At 46.4% G+C, this 21,194-nt stretch overlaps 1 protein-coding gene across 1 annotated transcript in view; it reads right to left on the reverse strand.

Moving 5' to 3' along the window:
* Positions 1-21,194, reverse strand: part of VWF (von Willebrand factor) — a 165,245-nt gene that overhangs the window by 62,657 nt on the left and 81,394 nt on the right. Inside the window, exons 31-34 of the mRNA XM_083615379.1 lie at positions 5,131-5,274; positions 3,179-3,343; positions 1,909-1,952; positions 656-833 (exon numbers count right to left, since the gene is read on the reverse strand). Coding sequence (XP_083471505.1) covers positions 656-833; positions 1,909-1,952; positions 3,179-3,343; positions 5,131-5,274 — 531 coding nt within the window. The remainder of the gene's footprint in view (positions 1-655; positions 834-1,908; positions 1,953-3,178; positions 3,344-5,130; positions 5,275-21,194) is intronic.

Below are 21,194 nucleotides of genomic sequence, written 5' to 3' on the forward strand. Positions count from 1 at the left end.
CTAGACGAGGTGGACATTCGCGGAGGTATTACTGTATAAGCTTTCGTGTGCATGCACACTTCTTCAGATACCCTATCTGAAGAAGTGTGCATGCACATGAAAGCTTATACCCAGAACAAACTTAGCTGGTCTCTAAGGTGCTACTGGGCAATTTTTAAATTTTATTTATTTCGACTGCGTCAGACCAACACGGCTACCTACCTGAATCTTCTCTTTGTTGACAGGCAAAGCAACAGGGGACACTGAGCAGTTGGATTCTGGTGCCTTGTTCTCTATACCACTGTGCCAGTCCTCTACTGCGTTCTAGTACCACAATTGCAGGTTGTAAGAGGAGCCAGCTGACAATGGTTGAGAGAAAGCTGCTGTCTGCAGCCCGGCTCCTGAAAGTGAGCAGTTTTCGAACTGCCAACCCACACCTTCCTAGTGCCACTTTCAGCTTTCTTCCAGGCTACCTGCTTTCACATGTATCCTCTACTTATAGGCGTATAGAGTCTAATTTAACTAATCATTTGTAAAAATGTGTTGCTTTGCTCTGTGTGTTAAGTTCAGGTAAGCTGAAACTCTCCTGCCTGTTACTTAAACTGCCCTCATTCACTCTGTCAAGTACCGATCACACCTGAGGGAGGATGAAAAGGCAGCAGAACAAGCTACTCACATGGACACACCCAGCGGCAGCCGCATGTTTCCTCTACTTTAATAGCAGGGAGACTGTTGCGACATGTTGGTCTGGGCATCTTCTCACAATTAATTCCATGGCTCTCCAGAGCTGTGCGGCCACCCGGGAAGCATGTCACAGTGTGACATTGATCCAGCAATGTCCATTTGTCACCAGGCTGAGCAAAAACGACATACTGAAGTTAAAATAGGATTCTATGTTTAAATGATAACAATGGAAGAGCATTTGGTAAGTAGCCACCAGACTGATCTACAGTCTAAAACTAGCGAGCAAAATGATACTGTCCCTGGGCTGCTAAAATAGCCTTGGACAATTAAATAAAAGAAAGGAACAGGGTTTTTTTTTTATGTGTGCAAAAATATGAACGATGTAGAGAAACACTTGGACGTGAACCAGCCAAAGTCAGTGTTTTCAACTCCCACTGATTTCAACAGGAGAATTAAGCATGCATATTAAGGTTACCAGATTATTTTCAATGAATCCGAGGACACTTTTCAACTTCCTAATAAATAGATGGATTTTGTCAGGGGACTGATTTGTAAATCTGGGGACTGTCCCTGGAAACGGGGGTGTCTGGTAACCTTAATGTATATATGTTTGCTCCACTGAGATCAATGGGGCTTAGTTGTCTTTCACTCTGACTGGATTGTCCCCTCTGCAAGAAAGACATGCCAGAATGTGAAACAATTAATATGATGGAATACAGCGCTTGAGGAGAATGGTACTTGGTCCTATGAAGGACTTTATGATGAGAGTATATGAGTTCATGCATATTTGTACAAAATCCAAAAGAGAAACATGCCAGTAAAGCATAGGATCTCTCTTACTTCTTCCAACATGAAAACATCAGGAGTGAAACAGTAGACAATCCCTTTTACTACACCTTGGTTAAAATTTACTAGAAATATCAGGTAAGAAAGGGCCACATTAGGTAGCACCACTTTTGGGATGGGGCTATACATTCTCCACTCCCCTGATGTTTTGCTAAATGTTGGCAGTTCTGATATATTAGCCAAAAATAAGAAGCTCCTGTTCCATGGTTCAGCACCATCAACCTAAAAGGCATTTATTCCTCCGCACACCCAGTCCCATAAAATGGAGGTCATCTAGAGATGTTCTCCAAGACAAGTGGCTTTGCAGGCTGATTTGATCAGTTGGACATCCACACAGTACCTTTAAGTTATGTCAGTGTAAATATAATGTAAATATAAACATATACTGCATCTACTTACTGCCCTCACATTCCCATCCTCATCTATGCACTCTAAGACAGGCTCTGAAAGAGAAGCAGTCATTACACATTTAGAATATCTCATTTACGCAGGGTGCAAAGGACTACTAAACTGTGGTTTCAAAAAATACAGGCTTCAGCATTGCCCACATGTCACAAGATATGTTATTGTTGCTGTAGTATCCTGAGGAATCATCCTTTGTGGGTTTTAAGTTTCGCTCCTCATATTTTTATTATGTTCTCAATTTTGATATATCCACAAAATTCAATAAAAAGTATTGTAAAAATAAAATAAAATAAAATACAAGCTTCAGAAGAAAATTAGCCCGAAATATATTCTAACAAATGACTATATAGCCTCTTCCTTCTTAACTAGGGATGGTATGTCAGCAAAGGGATGGAGAGTGTAACCCTGTTGATTCCCTTTGACCTTTTTTATGGTCATAAAAGGTAAAGGTAAAGAGAGCCCTGACCATTAGGTCCAGTCGTGACCGACTCTGGGGTTGCGGCGCTCATCTCGCTTTATTGGCCGAGGGAGCCGGCGTACAGCTTCCGGGTCATGTGGCCAGCATGACTAAGCCACTTCTGGTGAACCAGAGCAACGCACGGAAATGCCGTTTACCTTCCCGCCGGAGCGTTACCTATTTATCGACTTCCACTTTGACGTGCTTTTGAACTGCTAGGTGGGCAGGAGCAGGGACCGAGCAACGGGAGCAATGAGCTCACCCCATTGCAGGGATTCAAACCGCCAACCTTCTGATCGGCAAGTCCTAGGCTCTGTGGTTTAACCCACAGCACCACCCGGTCATGAAATCATCCTAAAAAAACCCACCCAGGAGCAGAATGGGACACACCTCAAGATGCCCACAGACTACAACAGAACAGATTTGTCCACCCTTACCAGTGGTGGCCCTATTCACACCCAACTTGAACCTATGCTGGACTTGGGACCTTTCTAAGTTTCTCGCTTTCTGACAAAATTTGTTTTAAGCTACAAAGCAGATAAATAACCAGGGTGGGAGTGGGGGTGGGAGTTGGCAATGTGTAGCTCATAAGTCTCCATTTCTTCTTAACAAGTTTTGTTCTTCATTTCTCACTATGTGATGAACTGGTATACTTGAAGAACGTCTACAAAGTAGGATCCTCTTGCTTATGAAAAGAGAGCGGCAATTTCTGAGAATAATGGAAGCCATTAAAGAAGCAAAGAGTGCACCTCATATATCTTGTTGTGGTGAAGTTGTTTTCTTTTGGTTTGTTTTTCTGAAGCTCACCTGTGCAAAGTTTCCTGGAAAATGTATCACCCGATGCCAACAGAGTTGGAAGGTCATCAAAGCGTTGTAGCTCGATTATCCTGTCAAGGGCAGATGGCCCAGCTAAAGTCCTCAGTTGTGCCTTCTCATATCTGTCTCCAACTCCAATGGGAAGCAATGCTATCCCTAAGGAAAAGTTTGACATATTGAAACACACCCTTAGAAGGTGGTGGACTTGCTTCATCGGAAGTTCTTTAACATTATTATTATTATTATTATTATTATTATTATTATTATTATTATTCCCCACTCATCTGACTGGGTCGCCCCAGCCACTCTGAACTGCTTGCAATATATATAAACATATATAATAAAACATTAAACATTTAAAAACTTCCCTATACAAGGCAGCCTTCAGATGGCATGGGGTCAGATAAATCGTGTCCTCCATCATGGAGGGCACATGTTGCGGTGAAATCACCATAAACTGCCTCCCTGTTGTGGGGAAGGACCGTTTGGATAGCCACAACACCCCATTGGTTGCCCCTTGGTTGCTGGGGCTGAAATTTGGCTGGTTTGGGTGTCTATTGGCTGCCAAGGGGCTATTTAAGAGGCTGGACGTAGCTGGAGAGCTTCTCTTTCTCGTGACGTGCATTGGATCACCCGCCCTCCCACCCTATATTTAGGGCTGTTCGTTTGGCCTTGCTATGCCTGTCTAGGGGTCATCTGTTTTGGAGGAATTTTGCCATTTGACTGATTGGTTGTTGCCATTTGGTTTTTGCCTAAAGGTAAAGGTAAAGGGACCCCTGACCATTAGGTCCAGTTGTGACCAACTCTGGGGTTGCGGCACTCATCTCGTTTATTGACCGAGGGAGCTGGCGTACAGCTTCCGGGTCATGTGGCCAGCATGACTAAGCCGCTTCTGGCGAACCAGAGCAGCGCACAGAAACACCGACGGAGCGGTACCTATTTATCTACTTACACTTTGATGTGCTTTTGAACTGCTAGGTTGGCAGGAGCAGGGACCAAGCAACGGGAGCTCACCCCGTTGCGGGGATTCAAACCGCCATCGTCACAACTTTGTAAGGTTGGCGGTTAGGCACTGGTTCAGTGTTTTGGGGAGGGGACCTGGTTGGCTGTGCCTGCCCCTCCATCGCTGCTGCTAGGGAATTCCATTAAAAGAATCCAGGGGCTCACCTTGCTTTTGTCCGAACCCTGTCAAGGGGCTAGGGCCACGCCAGAGCCCATGGGAGCATCTGGGGTGAGCTGTGAGACTGAAGCCAGCTTCTCGCTCCCCCAGGATGCTTTCCCTTACTGACCTCTGGTGGTGCCCAGTGTCAGTCCTGTTCCTGCCACTGTGCGGGTTCAGGTAGTCTGGAACCAATGCCTAAGCAACCACTCACATGCTGCAATCAATAAAGATGCAGCTAAAATTAATGCTAAAAACCTAAAACTAAATTCTGTGTCTATTGTGTCTTTACTTGGGGGGGTGGCTTGGGGGGTCTTCACACGCCACTCCATACCCTCCAACATTTCTCCAATGAAAATAGGACGTCCTAAGGTAAAGCAAGGCATTAGTAACTGGGACAGCTTCTGTAAATGTGGGACTGTCCCTGCAAAATAGGGACACTTGGAGGGTCTGAATGCAAAACATCTGGAGAGAGCCAGGGAGGGGAAGGCTGTGCTCGGGAGCAGGACCAGTGTGTGCTGTGACATTGAGGGAGTGGGATTTACTTGCATGTTTTCATGGTTGCAAAGCCTCTGGTCTCAGAAAGGGTACTTTGCAATAGAGACAATGTAGAGGAAAAAGGAACTCTTAATCATTGTTCTGCCAGACGTTCTTTTATCCCAACATGTCCACAGTTATGTGGTTCCACTTACAACAACAATTCCCAGGGCTTATTTTAAAAAACGGAGTTACTTTCCAAAATACCCTCGTACTGTAAAAATAAAAATAGTGGCAGAATATTTACTATTGACTCTTGCAGAATATACAGCAGCCTCCACGGAATCTTGTGATGGGGCAGATACAATGATCACAGCTATCTTCGAAGCGTTGGCTCTCCCTCCGTTGGCTTCAGAAACGGCATGCTGAACTGTGAAGTCAATCACTTCTCCTGAAAATGAAAAGAAAAAGTGGTCCAGAACCCATAGTAGACTATTTTCAAGAGGGGTTAGTAAAGGGGCCCTCCACATTTTGTTGGGCTACAACTTGCATGTTGTGGCTGGGGCTGATGGGATCTGTAGTTCAATGAATCTGGAAGGTACCAGGTCAGTGAAGAATGATTTAGGCATGGGTAGGCAAACTAAGGCCCGGGGGCCGGATGCGGCCCAATCACCTTCTCAATCCAGCCCGCAGACGGTCCGGGAATCAGCGTATTTTTACATGAGTAGGTAAAGGTAAAGGGACTCCTGACCATTAGGTCCAGTCGTGGCCGACTCTGGGGTTGCGGCGCTCATCTCGCTTTAATGGCCGAGGGAGCCGGCGTACAGCTTCCGGGTCATGTGGCCAGCATGACTAAGCTGCTTCTGGCGAACCAGAGCAGTGCACGGAAACGCCGTTTACCTCCCCACTGGAGCGGTACCTATTTATCTACTTTCAAACTGCTAGGTTGGCAGGAGCTGGGACCAAGCAATGGGAGCTCACCCCGTTGCAGGGATTCGAACCGCCGACCTTCTGATCGGCAAGTCCTAGGCTCTGTGGTTTAACCCACAGCGCCACCCACGTCCCTTTCATTTATGTGCCCTTTTATTTAAAATGCATCTCTGGGTTATTTGTGGGGCCTGCCTGATATTTTTACATGAGTAGAATATGTGCTTTTATTTAAAATGCATCTCTGGGTTATTTGTGGGGCATAGGAGTTCGTTCATTCCCCCCCCCCAATATAGTCTGGCCCCCCAGAAGGTCTGAGGGACAGTGGACCGGCCCCCTGCTGAAAAAGTTTGCTGACCCCTGATTTAGAGAGTAGTAGGAATGGTAAAGTTTATGGAATGTATACTGATTAAAAACGATAAAGTTTATGGGATGTATACTGTTGAGAGACAGAAGATTAAAAATAGGACAATTTAATAACTGGCTTCATTTAATCTACTTTACGATACTAGATAAGGCACGGCTGTAAGCAGACATTGGCTTGGTTTGCACACCACCTTAAGCCCAGCCACCAAGAGACTGTGGTAGTTTTGCTGTTGCACCAAGCTGAGCTTAGTTTAATTTAGCATATCATCCAAACCTGGACTTGTGGCTCGGCACTTTCCAGACTAACCACGAGCTGCAACCATAATGTCCAGGAAACAGCAAATCGGCTGCCATCTCCTTTTCCAGAACCTGCACACTTGCTCTAAGCCATAAATCAAGGTCACGCATAATCCTAAACCAAACAAGCAAGCAAGTAGGGACCCAGAAGGAAAATGGCAGCTGCTTCGCTCTTCACCAGAAGATGCACTGCCTGCAACTTGCCATGGTTTAGCTTAACACAGTCCGCCCAGACATACCAAGAGCAGTAAACCAAGAACTATTATTGGTCTCAGGTTGGTTTTTTGAGGGGGGGAGACAAACCACAAACCTTCGTTCACACATATCAATAAGTCACATTGTGGCTCAGTTCTGGCTAGCACACCAGAAGTGCAAAGCGGCCTTGATTTCCCTTCTGGGTATTATTGCTATTATTATTTATTAAATTTTCATTTCGCCCTTCATCTGAAGATGACAGGGCAGTTCACAACATAAAAATGGGAACCTTTGGACTTGCTCATTCTCATGCAAACCAGACCGTACATTTGTTTATATATTTACACTTGTTACTCTTTATGTTATGTGCACAATAGCCCTATATCTATAGATCTGCAATGGTAGATTTATAGTACAATAGTAGATTTATAGTGCAATAGTACAAATTATAAGCATTTGTACGTGGACTGTAGAGCAAGATATAATAACGTACTAATAATAATGTTTATGCAAATAGCTTGGCGCTTACATGGAAAACAAACCTGCAAGGGAACATTATAGAATGTAGAGGATATATGAAAAAGGTTCTGGAGGGGAAATATTTTTAATTCAGTATCAGCCAGTACAATGGAAATTTGCAGTAAAAATAAATTACGGATGGCATTTATACACCCATTCAACTCTTCCTCATCACCTCCAGTCAGTCTTCCAGTTGTTGGAAAGGATGTGGAAATACAGGAATGTATTTTTATTTGTGGTGGGAGTGCCTTCTGGCACGGATGTTATGATCCAAAAATTTTATTGAAATAAGGAATATTCTTAGATAGGCTGTTCAAGCTACACCTTGGCTGGTGCTATTATCAATATTTTATGGTAGAAATGAGAAAATAAAATAAAAAACACTATTATTATGGAATATGTTGAAATGGTGCAGTTTTTTGTGGAATTCAATTGATATTTTTATGCTTCCCTTTCCTCCCTTATTTTTAGCTCATTTCTTATGTTTGTATTACTTCTGTGAAGTGCAAGACACACCAGTCATCTATATTATTTATGTCTACTGTCCATCAAAATGTGTTTCGCATTTATCCCTTACTTTGTTTTATTGTTTTTAAACTAGGTGGAAAATTAGATGACAATACCATTTTAAATAAAATTAAAAGTTCACAAAAGAACTAACTCATCAGGGCTATGATACAAAATTACCATTTTCAAAGCAAATTCGGAAATATTGTCTTTCTAGTTATGAAACATCATTGAGTTATCTAGGCTGAAGGCTAGGAGAAATATTCAAACACAGCATATTTTAATGCCCTATTTAAATATTTTTAATGGTGCTACAGCGACACCCAGTGGAAAGAAAAAAGCACAAACATACTCATTCACTCATTCATTAGGACAGCATGCTACAACCATCCCAAACTCTTAGTCACTCGAATGCCAAAAGATATTATTTAACAAATTCCTGACGTGGCCTAAGGAGTGTTTTCACTGCTACTAGGAAAACACCCACACAAGCAACAGAACAGCAAATTACCTGTGTGGCCAATGATCTGCCAATCTGGGTGACTAATCTGTATGTTGCTGTTAGGAGTGGCAAAGGTTGAAAAGTTTGTGGCATTAATGGATAGGAACAGGAGACTTGCGGACTTGACTACGCTGTACTCTTTGTGTTTCTTCTGAAATGTTTACTTGGCTAAAACATTCTGTAGCGTATTAATCACCACTATCAGGAATTTCTCTCCCCCCACCTCCAAAGAGATCTTCTGATGCTTTACAGTAACAATAACGGGGTTGGAGATCCTTTGCACGGTATGGACCCACTGTGCTCCCAGATGGCAGGGGAATACTGAGAAGAGCTCTGATGAAGAACTTAACGCATGGACAGGGACATGTGGAGACATGCAATGGTTCAGTTACATTTGCCCAAAGCCACATCGAAAACAGTAGCTGTACAGCAAAACAGCATCATCCGAGAATCTAAACTTGATTTGTGGCACGTTTGCCAAAATTTTGACCACCATATACTAGCCTTGCTTCTGAGCTGCCCTATGTACTCCTTGTATATATATGTAAAAGATCCCCACAAAGGACAGTCTAGACAGGGGTCAGCAAACCTTTTCAGCAGGGGGCCGGTCCACTGTTTCTCAGACCTTGTGGGGGCCAGACTATATTTTGAAGGGGGGGGGGATGAACGAATTCCTATGCCCCACAAATAACCCAGAGATGCATTTTAAATAAATGCAAACGTTCTACTCATGTAAAAACACGCTGATTCCTGGACCGTCCGTGGGCCAGATTTAGAAGGCAATTGGGCCGGATCCAGCCCCCGGGCCTTAGTTTGCCTAAGTTTTGTTTATTTGGTCTTTCCATGATCATTGAAATGTTTTTTTCATATTACACTACCCAGAGCTGTGATTATGTCTCTCTTAGATTTTTGCGATTGATTTTACAATTACACTATTCTTATAAACTACTTAGAGATGTTTATGTTAAATGATATATGAACTGTAAAAATAAATCAGTGTGTGGGTGGCAAAGTCCAGAAACAGTTTTGCCATGCCACTCACTGTAGGTTAGACTAGCAGACATTTGTACTAACCAATAATAATTTAAAATCCCCATGCCAGGGACATATAGCGGAAGAGAATTGCAACAGAAGTCTATGACTTGCAGATTTCCCCACTATGAGAGGGGATGAGAAGATTTACTTCTTTCAATTCCTTTATCATTTCTCTACTTGGATCTTTGCAGTGTTGAATTCATGCTGAGTTCTGGTTTAACTAGAAGAACTTCTAAAATTAATTCCAGAATTGGAGCACACATAGCTTGAAACACCCAGATCAAGCAGGATTGCTGGGTTTACCTCCCAGCATACTGCCTGCCTAGCATTTATTATTTGCAGTATGTCCCACTCTGCTCCTCAGCTTTCCAACTGGAAGCTGAAAGGGGAGACATGAAGCTCCTTCAAAGAACAGCAGTTTCCATTTAATGGAAAGGAGAAATCATGAGTGGATGAAAAGATAATAAAAGCTAAGCATGTGCTTTCTTCAGAAACAGAGCAAAGTACAGGCTCTTAAAGATGCAACAACAGGGGCCATCAAGAAGGAACACTGCAGAATGGTGAGAGCCACTTCCCTTAGGTGTGAGCTGTTAGGGCTACAGGTGGGCTGACCACCAAAATCTCCTAGCTGTAAAAGACTTCAGACTTTGCTCTGTGCAGGCATGGAACCCATATGTAGATTAGTTAAAGACCCACAAAGAAGAACTATTAAAATTATACAGGCCGTCTTTTGCACCTGCCATATCAATGAACTTTCCACAATAACAATAAACTTTACAGGTAGTCAAGTTCTTAATGGGAGATTTTTAGGCATATGAGGATCTATTATTCAACAATTCCATTCATGATTTAGAGAATGGGTGGGGGCAGAACAAAACAATCCCTCAGGCATTATATTGGGGCACAATGGGAATGTGAGAGAAGCTGTACAAAGCTAATACTTTTTAAAAAATTGGACAGGAAATAAAAACATAATGGTTGGAAAGAGAAATGCAATGTAGACAAAAATCCAAATGTACTCAAATGGTAGAGAAGCAGAAACTGAAACATGATAGAATATCCATTAGTAGCTATTTTCTTCGTCTGGACACCCCCCCAAACAAAAACCCAAGGAATAAAATGTTAAATCATTTTAGGATGTTGTATGATTACAAGAGGCTGGGGAATTCAACAAAGCAGAAGTTCCTGCCTGGACCTCATGAATCACCATATTAAAAAGGTCTCCACGGTTCTAATCACACCTCCTCAATGGCTTTGACCACGGAAGCATGAATCCCCAAAGGCCTTTCTTCCCCCACACTTATGGAATGCTTCCTGAGGAAGAAGTCAAAAGAAGCAACTTACTATTACTGAAATATGACAAAAGCAGACACCTGACAGGAAGGCTAAGACCTGTGATATATGATACAACTGCACTGAAGTAAAAGGTTAACCTGTTGGACATACCCAACATAGCAGTTCTTCTTTGGCAATCACTCGTAGCCGAGTAAGATTGTCTTCCATGAACACAGTCTTAACAGTGAGTCTGTGACTGTGGAAGCCAATTCTGAATCCACATGTCCTTCCACAGTGGGGACAGAGGTTCCCAGATGGTAGCAGATCATGGTGAGTGTCAGGGAACTGCCATCAGAACTAGAGGAGGAGGTGAGGCTCCACAGCGATGCTGGAGAGGGGCCAAGCAGGGAGAGAGGCGGGTCTCCGGCGGGGGAAGAAAATCAGCGCAACACCAGGGATAGAGGGGGGTTGATGGGGGAAGCAGAGAGGAGGCTCCAGGACTCTTCCGAGGAGACCAGCGAGGAGAGCACAGGTCCTCCGCTGCCCACACCTACCCTGCGCAGAAGACTTCCGTGCAGGGAGAGTAGGCGGCGACTTGGCGTCAAAGAACTTCTTTGCTGGAAGAGGTTCAAGAAACGCCCACTGACGGATTCTGCCAGCAACTGAGCAGCCACGGAGTGGATGGCTGTCCAGACAGAAATGGTTTAATCAGGCAACCAAGCCCAGAGCGGCGGTAACTTACGCACGAGCAACCCCTAAAGCCATTACAGCAATCCGTCAGTCCCTGAAGTTGCTTGTGCGCAGCGACAGGCAGGGGAGCATAATGAGTTAAACCGGAGAAGCCGGCGCCACGGAGCGAGCAGCTGGAGTGCAAAATCTGGTGGAGAGGAACCGAGATTTAGAACAGCATGTGGCTCTGCTGACAGCGAGGCTGGACGAACGGAGGGCTCAGGATACCAAGGTTAGACCCACCCCCATCGCAAGGAAGGTACCGGGGCTGGTGCACAAGTTTGGGGGGAAGCCCCAGGACTACAACGCGTTCCGAACAGAAATAGAGTACGCTTTGGAACTGCAGCATGATGACTTTGCGGATGATGGGGAGAGGGTGGCCTACATTGTGGGGCATCTGGAGGATGGGGCATGGGAATGGATCAGGCCCCTAATGGCAACGCAAAATGCCGCCTTGAAAGACCTCAGGAAATTTTTTCAGGCAATGAATGCAATGTATTCCAGCGAAGTGGAGCAAAATGTGGTTAGACGGCAATTGATGGGGTGCAAGCAGGGGAGCCAATCAGTTAGAGACTACTGGTCGCGCTTTGCGATGTTAATCCACCGGCTTGGGTGGGATCTGGACGCTGAACCCATTCAGATGTTGTTTGAGGAGGGGTTGTCCCCAACGGTCAAGGACGAGCTTTCCCGCGCGCCCCACCCGCAGTCGATGGATCAGCTGACCAAGGCTGTGCTTGCGATTGGCGCAAGACAGGAAGCGCGGGCTCAGGAGAAGAGCGAAGGGAGAGGGGAACGTTACCATGACTACCGCATTCCTGAAATACCGAGGCAGCCTTCCCAGCTGGCTCAGCGAATGGAAATAGATGGCTCGCGCGCACGCGAGGTTTCAAACTCCACTGAAGGGCGCAAGAGGGAGGGAAAGGATTGGAAAACCAACAAGAAGTGTTTCCTCTGCCAACGGCCAGGACATTTTGCCAGGGTCTGCCCTCAAAGAAAGGCCTGGCAAGGGATGGTGGGAGCTGCTGGCTGTGAGGGGAAGGGGGAAATGGATCAGGCCCAGGGAAACAGCCAAGCTTGGCTGCCAATCAGCGGGGGCAGCAGCCAAGCCAACAACCAATAGAAGTGCCCCAACCAGACCCTCCCAGGGCAGCGATAGCCATAGAAGTGGTGCTAGAACTCCCAAATGGGCACCCAGTCAAGGTGAAGGGGCTGCTGGATTCAGGCAGTTCCTGCAATTTCTTCAGCAAGAACTTCGCTCTAGAGCACCAACTCCACCTGCTGCCTCTGGATTTGCCCTTGCAAGTGACAACCATCGACGGCAGGGAACTTCTGGGAGGGGAGGTGACGCACCAGACCCCACCAACGAGAATGAGGGTTTCCAGGCACACAGAGACCATTGCCTTTCACGTAGCCACCCTGTCAGGACCCCCAATAATACTTGAATGAGCTGGCTGGCGCTGCATGATCCAGTAGTGGCATGGCATCAGCGGTCAGTGACCTTTGGGTCAGCTTACTGCTTGGAACACTGTATGGGGGGTGGAACCCCAAGGATGACAGTGGCCAGGGTGGCTGGAGTGGCTGTGGAGCCAAAGGGGAAGGTGCCACCCCAATATGCTGACCTGTAGGAGGTCTTCAGCGAGAAGGAGGCGGATAGACTAACCCCGCTTAGGCCCTTTGACTGCCAAATCAACTTACTCCCAGGGGCTCAGCTGCCGGTGGGTAAACTGTATGCCATGTCGGACAGGGAGATGCAGGAGTTGCGGGAATTTATTGACAAGAACCTGAAAAGAGGTTTCATAAGAGAATCAAAGGCGGTGGGGGGCAGTCCGGTGTTCTTTGTGGACAAAAAGGATACTAATCAGCCCAGGCTCGTTGTGGACTACCGGGGCGTCAACCTGGTGTCAGAACCCGTGACCTTCCCAATGCCCAGGATTGACGACATTTTAACACGGGTGAGGCAGGGGAAAATTTTTACCAAGCTGGACCTCAGGGGGGCATACAATTTGATTAGGATGAGGGAGGGGGACGAATAGAAAACCACAATGTTCACCCCCCTGGGAGCCTTTGAGTACTTAGTTATGCCCTTTGGATTACAGTCGGGCTCCGCCTGCTTTCAAGCTTTCATGCACCACGTGTTGGGGTCCCTGCTGTACAAAAACTACATAGCCTTTTTGGACGACGTCTTAATCTATTCTGACAATGAGAAGCAACATGTCAAGGACGTCAGGGAAGTGCTAAAGAGACTGCAGAAGCACCAGTTGTGGGTCAAGCTGGAAAAATGCCAATTTCACGCAAGTGAGGTCGAGTTTCTGGTACAAGTTGCCAGACAGGGGCCTAGCTATGGACCCCAGCAAGGTGCTTCCGGCCCCCAAGACCCGGAAGGACGTGCAGAGGTTCCTAGGGTTCAGCAACTTCTACAGGAAGTTCATCAAGAACTTCGCCCATTTGACAGCACCCATCACAGATTGTCTCAGTAGCAAAAAGAAGTTCGTCTGGACGGAAGGGGCCCAGCAATCCTTTGAAAGACTGAAGAAGGCGTTCGCGTCGGAAGAGCAGCTCCTGCACGTGGATCTGGAGAAGCCCATGAGGCTAGAGACCGACGCATCAGACCGGGCCATAGGAGCCGTACTTTTGCAGCCAGGAACCCAGCAAGACTGGAGGCCATGCGCCTTTTTCTCGAGGAAGCTGAGCAAGTCGGAGCAGAACTACACAGTGTATGACCGCGAACTGCTGGCTATCTACGCAGCATTTGGCCGATGGAGCCATCTGTTAATAGGGGTGCAGCACAAGATCCAGGATTGCACGGATCACAAGAACTTGGAGTACTGGAGGACTGCGCGAGTACTCAACCAGAGACAGATTCGATGGGCACAAGAGTTCTCCAAGTTTTCCTTCAAGATCCGGTATGTGCCGGGAGAGGAGAACGTTAGAGCCGATGCTCTCTCCCGGAAGCCGGAGTACATGGAAGGAGAGGGACCACCGGAAGTCCGACACGTGTTCCCCGAGGACAGATGGGTGTGTGGGGGAGTGTTGGTTGGGAAACGAGAACTAGCCAGTCTCACCAGAGACGACGAGTTCGCCCAAAATAAAATCAGGGAACTACGGGAAGGAAGGGAAAACCATGGCGAGTTTGAGGAAAAGGAAGGGGTACTGTACTATACGGGAGTGCTGTACGTACCGGGGGAGACCTTGAGGGGAAGGGTACTCAAACAACTCCACGACAACCCAACAGCGGGGCACTTTGGTCAGCACAAGACCATGCTGCTTGTCACCAGGCAGTTCTGGTGGCCAAGGGTAAGGGAAGATGTACGGGAGTACGTACGGGGGTGCGACCGCTGCCAGAGGGCGAATGGGGGAGAGGGCGGCCCCTGCAGGGTTACTGGAACCCTTACCCACGCCGGGAAGACTCTGGGAGGTGGTGTCCATAGATTTTATGACAGATTTGCCCAAATCAAGGGGGAAGACAGCAGTCATGGTAGTAGTCGATCTACTGACAAAAATGTGCCATTTCATAGCTTGCTCACATGCGGTGACGGCAGAGGAAACGGCCAGATTGTTTGTGGATCACATCTTCAGGTTGCATGGGGCTCCCTCGAGGGTCATCTCAGATCGCGGGAAACAATTTACTTCAAGGTTCTGGAGGAAGCTCATGAGCTTGCTGCAGGTCGAGGTGGGGTTCTCGACGGCGAGACACCCGGAAACCAACGGGCAAGCGGAACGAGCGAACAGTATACTCCAGCAATACCTACGCTGCTACGTCAGCAAGAGACAGAACGATTGGGTAGAGAAACTAGCGCTGGCTGAATTTGCGTACAATAACGCTGAACACGTGTCCATGGGAATGAGCCCGTTCATGGCCAATTATGGGTGTCACCCCAGGGCCTTCCCGGGGAGGGGGGAGGAAGGGTGGAGCGTACCTGCAGCAGAGCAGTTTGTGGAAGAAATGGAGGCCTTGCACCAGCAACTCCAGATGAATTTGGAGAGGGCCAAGGAAATTTACAAGAGGCAGGCAGACAAGCACCGTCGGGAAGGGGAGACCATACGGGTGGGAGACCGGGTGTGGTTGTCAACCCGAGGGTTACCCTTTAAGGGAGGGTGCAAGAAGTTGCAGCCGAGGCGGCTGGGACCTTTTGAGGTAACACAGCAGGTGAACGCCGTGGCATTCAGACTCAAGCTGCCTGACAGCATGAAGTTACACCCGGTGTTCCATAGGTCCCTACTCTCTCCGTACAGGGAGGGGCGGGAATTCCCGGGACGGGAGGGAGAAGTCACCACACACCCACAGGTAGAGGAGAGGGAACACCACAACCAAGCCACGGAAATACTTGATTCCAGGTGGCGAGGGCGCAAGGTGGAGTACTTGGTAGCTTGGGAGGGAGAACCCCGGTCAGAAGACACGTGGGTTCCCGCGGAGGCTATCAATGACGGGTATCTAGTGGAAGAGTTCCACAGTCGGTTCCCACACAAACCAAAACCACCAGCGAGATTCTGGGAGGAGCAATTTGGTACCACAGATGACGAGGAGGACTTTGAGGGTTTTCCGGCCTCCGAAGAGGAGGGAGGAGAAGCGTCGGAGAGGGAAGATTCAGACTGGGAGGCCCACCCCGCGGGGAGAGATCAGAGTGGGTGGGAAGCGGGTTTTGAATCCTCTGAGGATGGTGACAGCTCCTTCCGGGGATTCCCTGCATCGCCGGCCGAGGACAGGGACGAAGTTGGATCGAAAGGTCGGGCCGGGGGTGGAGGGAGTTCTGGGGGGGAGATGGATGTCAGGGAACTGCCATCGGAACTAGAGGAGGAGGCGAGGCTCCACAGGGAAAGAGGCAGGTCTCCGGCGGGGGAAGAAAATCAGCGCAACACCAGGGATAGAGGGGGGTCGATGGGGGAAGCAGAGAGGAAGCTCCAGGACTCTTCGCAGGAGACCAGCGAGGAGAGCACAGGTCCTCCGCTGCCCACACCCACCCTGCGCAGAAGACTTCCGCGCAGGGAGAGTAGGCGGCGACTTGGCGTCAAAGAACTTCTTTGCTGGAAGAGGTTCAAGAAACGCCCACTGACGGATTCTGCCAGCGACTGAGCAGCCACAGAGTGGATGGCTGTCCAGACAGAAACGGTTTAATCAGGCAACCAAGCCCAGAGCGGCGGTAACTTACGCACGAGCAACCCCTAAAGCCATTACAGTGAGGGTTTGCTAAGCGTGCTTTCCTCTTAGCACATATCTCCTTTTTGTCCTGAGTTTGAACATCTTCAAAGTTCATGACACCTTTGGTAAAGGCTGTTCTCCAATTGAAGCGCTCGCAGGCCAGTGTTTCCCAGTTGTCGGTGTTCATACTACATTTTTTTAGATTGGCCTTGAAAGACTCTTTGAACTTCTTCTGTTGAGCACCAGCATTACGCTTACCATTTTTAAGTTCAGAATAGAGTAGTTGCTATGGAAGACGAGCATCAGGCATCCACCCAACATAAACAGTCCAACGAAGTTGATGTTGAAGAATCATCACTTCGACACTAGTGATCTTTGCTTCTTCTAGTACACTGGCATTGGTTCGCCCATCTTCCCAAGCGATATGTAAAAATTTTCGGAGACACCGTTGATGGAATCTTTCGAGGAGTCGGAGATGGCGTTTATAAATGGTCCATGTTTCACAAGCATACAGTAAGGTTCGTGGTAAAATAGCTTTGTAAACAAGTATTTTGGTTTCCCTGTGAATGTCCCGGTCCTCAAACACTTTGTGCTTCAATTGGGAGAAGTTTGCACTCGCAGAGCTTAGGCGATGCTGGATTCCGGCATCAATGTTGGCCCTTGTGGAAAGATAACTGCCCAGGTAGGAGAAGTGATCAACACTTTCCAATGTTACACCACTGAGTTGGATTTGTGGCACTGCAGAGCGGTTGTTTTGTGCTTATTGGTGCAGCACTTTTGTTTCTAGGGTGTTGAGTGATAGGCCAAGCTTTTCACAAGCTCCTGTGAAGATATTTAGAATGGTTTGGAGGTCATCCTCCGAGTGTGCACACACTACACTGTCATCAGCATACTGAAGCTTTATGATGGAAGTTATGGTAACCTTACTCTTTGAATCATAGAATCATAGAATCATAGAGTTGGAAGAGACCACAAGGGCCATCGAGTCCAACCCCCTGCCAAGCAGGAAACACCATCAGAGCACTCCTGACATATGGTTGTCAAGCCTCTGCTTAAAGATCTCCAAAGAAGGAGACTCCACCACACTCCTTGGCAGCAAATTCCACTGTCGAACAGCTCTTACTGTCAGGAAGTTCTTCCTAATGTTTAGGTGGAATCTTCTTCTTGTAGTTTGGATCCATTGCTCCGTGTCCACTTCTCTGGAGCAGCAGAAAACAACCTTTCTCCCTCCTCTATGTGACATCCTTTTATATATTTGAACATGGCTATCATATCACCCCTTAACCTCCTCTTCTCCAGGCTAAACATGCCCAGCTCCCTTAGCCGTTCCTCATAAGGCATCGTTTCCAGGCCTTTGACCATTTTGGTTGCCCTTCTCTGGACACGTTCCAGTTTGTCAGTGTCCTTCTTGAACTGTGGTGCCCAGAACTGGACACAGTACTCCAGGTGAGGTCTGACCAGAGCAGAATACAGTGGCACTATTACTTCCCTTGATCTAGATGCTATACTCCTATTGATGCAGCCCAGAATTGCATTGGCTTTTTTAGCTGCCGCATCACACTGTTGGCTCATGTCAAGTTTGTGGTCAACCAAGACTCCTAGATCCTTTTCACATGTACTGCTCTCAAGCCAGGTGTCACCCATCTTGTATTTGTGCCTTTGCTTTCAGTCTACTCAGATTAAAGAGCTTTCCATCTTTCAATACATGATCTCTACCCTGCTGGGGAGTTTCCCTTTGACAATGTGTAGGATCATGACAATGAAAATATTAAATAGTGTTGGGGCAATAATGCAACCCTGTTTAACACCTGATCCCACTGTGAGAACCATTGTTATCTGTGATAGTTGCTGTCATATTATCATGGAGGAGCCAAAGGATGTTCACAAATTTATCTGGGCAGCCAGTTTTCAGAAGGACAGTCCACAGGGCATTACGATTTACAGTGTTGAAGGCCTGAGTCAGGTCAATAAACGCCATATACAGGGATTGGTTTTGTTCTCTGCATTTTTCTTGAAGCTGTCAAGCAGAGAGAAAATCATGTCCACTACCCCGTTGGAAGGTTGAAAACCATTTTGGGATTCAGGAAGGGTAGCTCTGGATATAGTTAGGAGATGGTTTCCCAAGATCCTTCCAAGAGTTTTGCCGACCGCAACTAATAAAGAGGTGCCTCAATAGTTTCCACAATCCACTTGATCACGTTTTTTTTTTTTTTTTAAAAAAAAGGTTGATAATTTTAGCATCCCAAAAGTCTGCTGGGATCTCCTCTCTCTCCCATATTTTTTCAATGAGCTTGTGAAATTGTTGTGTAAGTTCAGTTTCACCCACTTTGAAGACTTTGGCAGGTATCCCATCAGGTCTGCTGGCTTTGTTGCATTTCATTTGGTTAATAGCTGTACACAACTCTCCCAGATTTGGAGATACTGCAAGCTCATCTGTAATTTGTTTCTGTGGAATTTGTGAGAGAACCTTAGGAGCTATGGGGGAGTTGCGGTTAAGGAGATGCTGGTAATGTTCTTTCCAGCACAATGCAATAGCTTCTTTATCTTTTAGAAGTGTGGTACTGTCTGTTGAGCATAGGGAACATATGCCATGATTTATTGGCCCATAGATGGTCTTTGTGGCTTTAAAGAAACTTTGTGCATCATGAGTGTTGGCTAAGTGCTGGATCTCTTGAGCTTTTTTTTATCCACCAGGTGTTATTTAGTTTTCTGGTTCTTCTTTGAACCTCATCCTTATAGCGTTGGCATAGGTTTTCTTCTTAGTTGCGCAGTTTTTATCTCTTTGCTAGATCTGAAACGCCTTCCTTTTCTTGTCAATATCACTATCACATCAAACCAGTCGTGTTTCTTAGTTTGGTATCCAATAGTTTGTTTATAGGCTGCAATAATAGATGTCTTTAGTTTGGTCCAGTGTTCCTCGATGTTATCAGGGAACTGAAAGAAGATGGTCCTTAAGAGTCATTTGGAAGCAATCCCACTTAACAGGATCTTGAAGAGCTTGAGTATTCATTTTGCGTCTTGGTTTCCTCCCCTGAAGCTTGCATCGAGGTATAATCTTGATAGCCATTGTGGAACGTATTAATCTGTGGTCTGTCCAGCAGTCGTCAGCACTCATCATACCTCTGGTAAGGAGCACATCATGATGATCTTCAGCTCTTAAAATTACATAGTCTAAGAGGTGCCAGTGGTTTGACCAAGGGAGCCTCCATGGTGTTGTGAGGTTTATTTTTTTGTTGAAGGAGTGTGTTGGTAATAACAAGGTTGTGCACTGCACATATAGTCAAAAGTAATTGTTGCCAATTCCTTCTTTCCCAATAGTCCCAGGCCACAGATCAAAATCTCACCCAACTCTTGCATTAAAATCACCCAGGATTTTATCTTCCTTCGGCATCTCTGATAGAATGGCATCCAGCTGAGAATAAAAATTTTCTTTGATGTCTTCATCGGCATCCAGTGTCGGTGAATAAGCACTTAAAATAGTAGTCTGTTGGTTTTGGGCAAGTTTTATTTGAAGGGTTGAAAGTCAATCATTAATGCTGGTAGGGACTTCTGACAAGAGCTTCACAAGATCGTTTTTGATAGCAAAGCCTACTCCATGTATTCAACGTTCCTGTTCAGACAGACCTTTCCATAAGAATGTGTATCCTCCTTTTTCTTCCTTCAGTTGTCCCTCTGCAGCTCTTTGAGTTTCTTGAAGCACTGCACTGTTAAAACATCACAACTCTCTTGCAATGATGGCGATCCTGCATTTGGGACTCTCATTATGTGTGTTATCCAGCAAAGTTTTGTTCCAAAGTTCAATTTACATAGGTAGGTGCTTCTGGGTGCAGATTTTAAGCATCCTTTTTTAATTATATTATCCCTCCAAATAACAATTGCAATTTTTCTGCCTCAGGCGCCAAAATGACTTGAACCTTGTCGTGGAGAGAAGTTGGAAGTATGGATGCAGACTGAGGTCACATCCACACCATAGATCGAAAGCACATTGCTTCCCCCAATGTGTTAAGGGTGCTGGGAGTTGCAACTCTATACAGTGGTACCTCGCAAGACGAATGCCTCGTAAGACGAAAAACTCGCAAGACGAAAGAGTTTTTCGTTTTTTGAGTTGCTTCGCAAGACGAATTTTCCTATGGGCTTGCTTCGCAAGACGAAAACGTCTTGCGAGTTTGTTTCCTTTTTCTTACAACCGCTTGAAGAGGTGCAGTTGCGACTTGACCGTGCTTCGCAAGACGAAAAAATCGCAAGACGAAAAGACTCGCGGAACGAATTAATTTCGTCTTGCGAGGTACCACTGTAAAGAGTAAGCTACAGTTTCCAAGACAGTTTGGGAGAAGCCATCTGCTTTAAATGTATGGTTGTAGATGTGACCAGAAGTGCTCTAAATGTGATTCATCATATTTAACATAACTGTCACATTTTAACAAAATAATAATAATCTGACAATACAGCAAATTATACATTGCAATATCTAAATGAAGCTACCCTGCTGAGGATGGTGAAGGAATATATAAGCTACTGTTATTGCTAGCAGGAAAGGCCATCTTAGAGTTTTCTCATTCATCAAATACAGGGATAATATTCTCCAAAATTGACTTCTAGGAGCCAGTTTCAGAGTGGCGCTGCAGAAGTATTTGTTGTTGTTGTTGTTGTTGTTGTTGTTGTTGTTGTTGTTGTTGTTGTTGTTGTCAGGGAACTGCCATCGGCTCAGGGGTGAGAGGGGAAAGGCCAGGTGGATTACAGAGAGCCCCCAAAGATCGTGGGAAGCAGCACTTCCTCAGCCGAGGAAGGTAGCCACGCCTCTAGTGAAGAGGAGAGGCAGGGGGCGGAGGAGGCAAGGTGGTGCCAGGACACCTTGCCGGAGCAAAGCGGGGAGGAGGGAGGT

This window comes from Podarcis filfolensis (assembly GCF_964270895.1).
Source record: "Podarcis filfolensis genome assembly, chromosome: 5".
In the NCBI taxonomy this organism is placed as follows: domain Eukaryota; kingdom Metazoa; phylum Chordata; class Lepidosauria; order Squamata; family Lacertidae; genus Podarcis; species Podarcis filfolensis.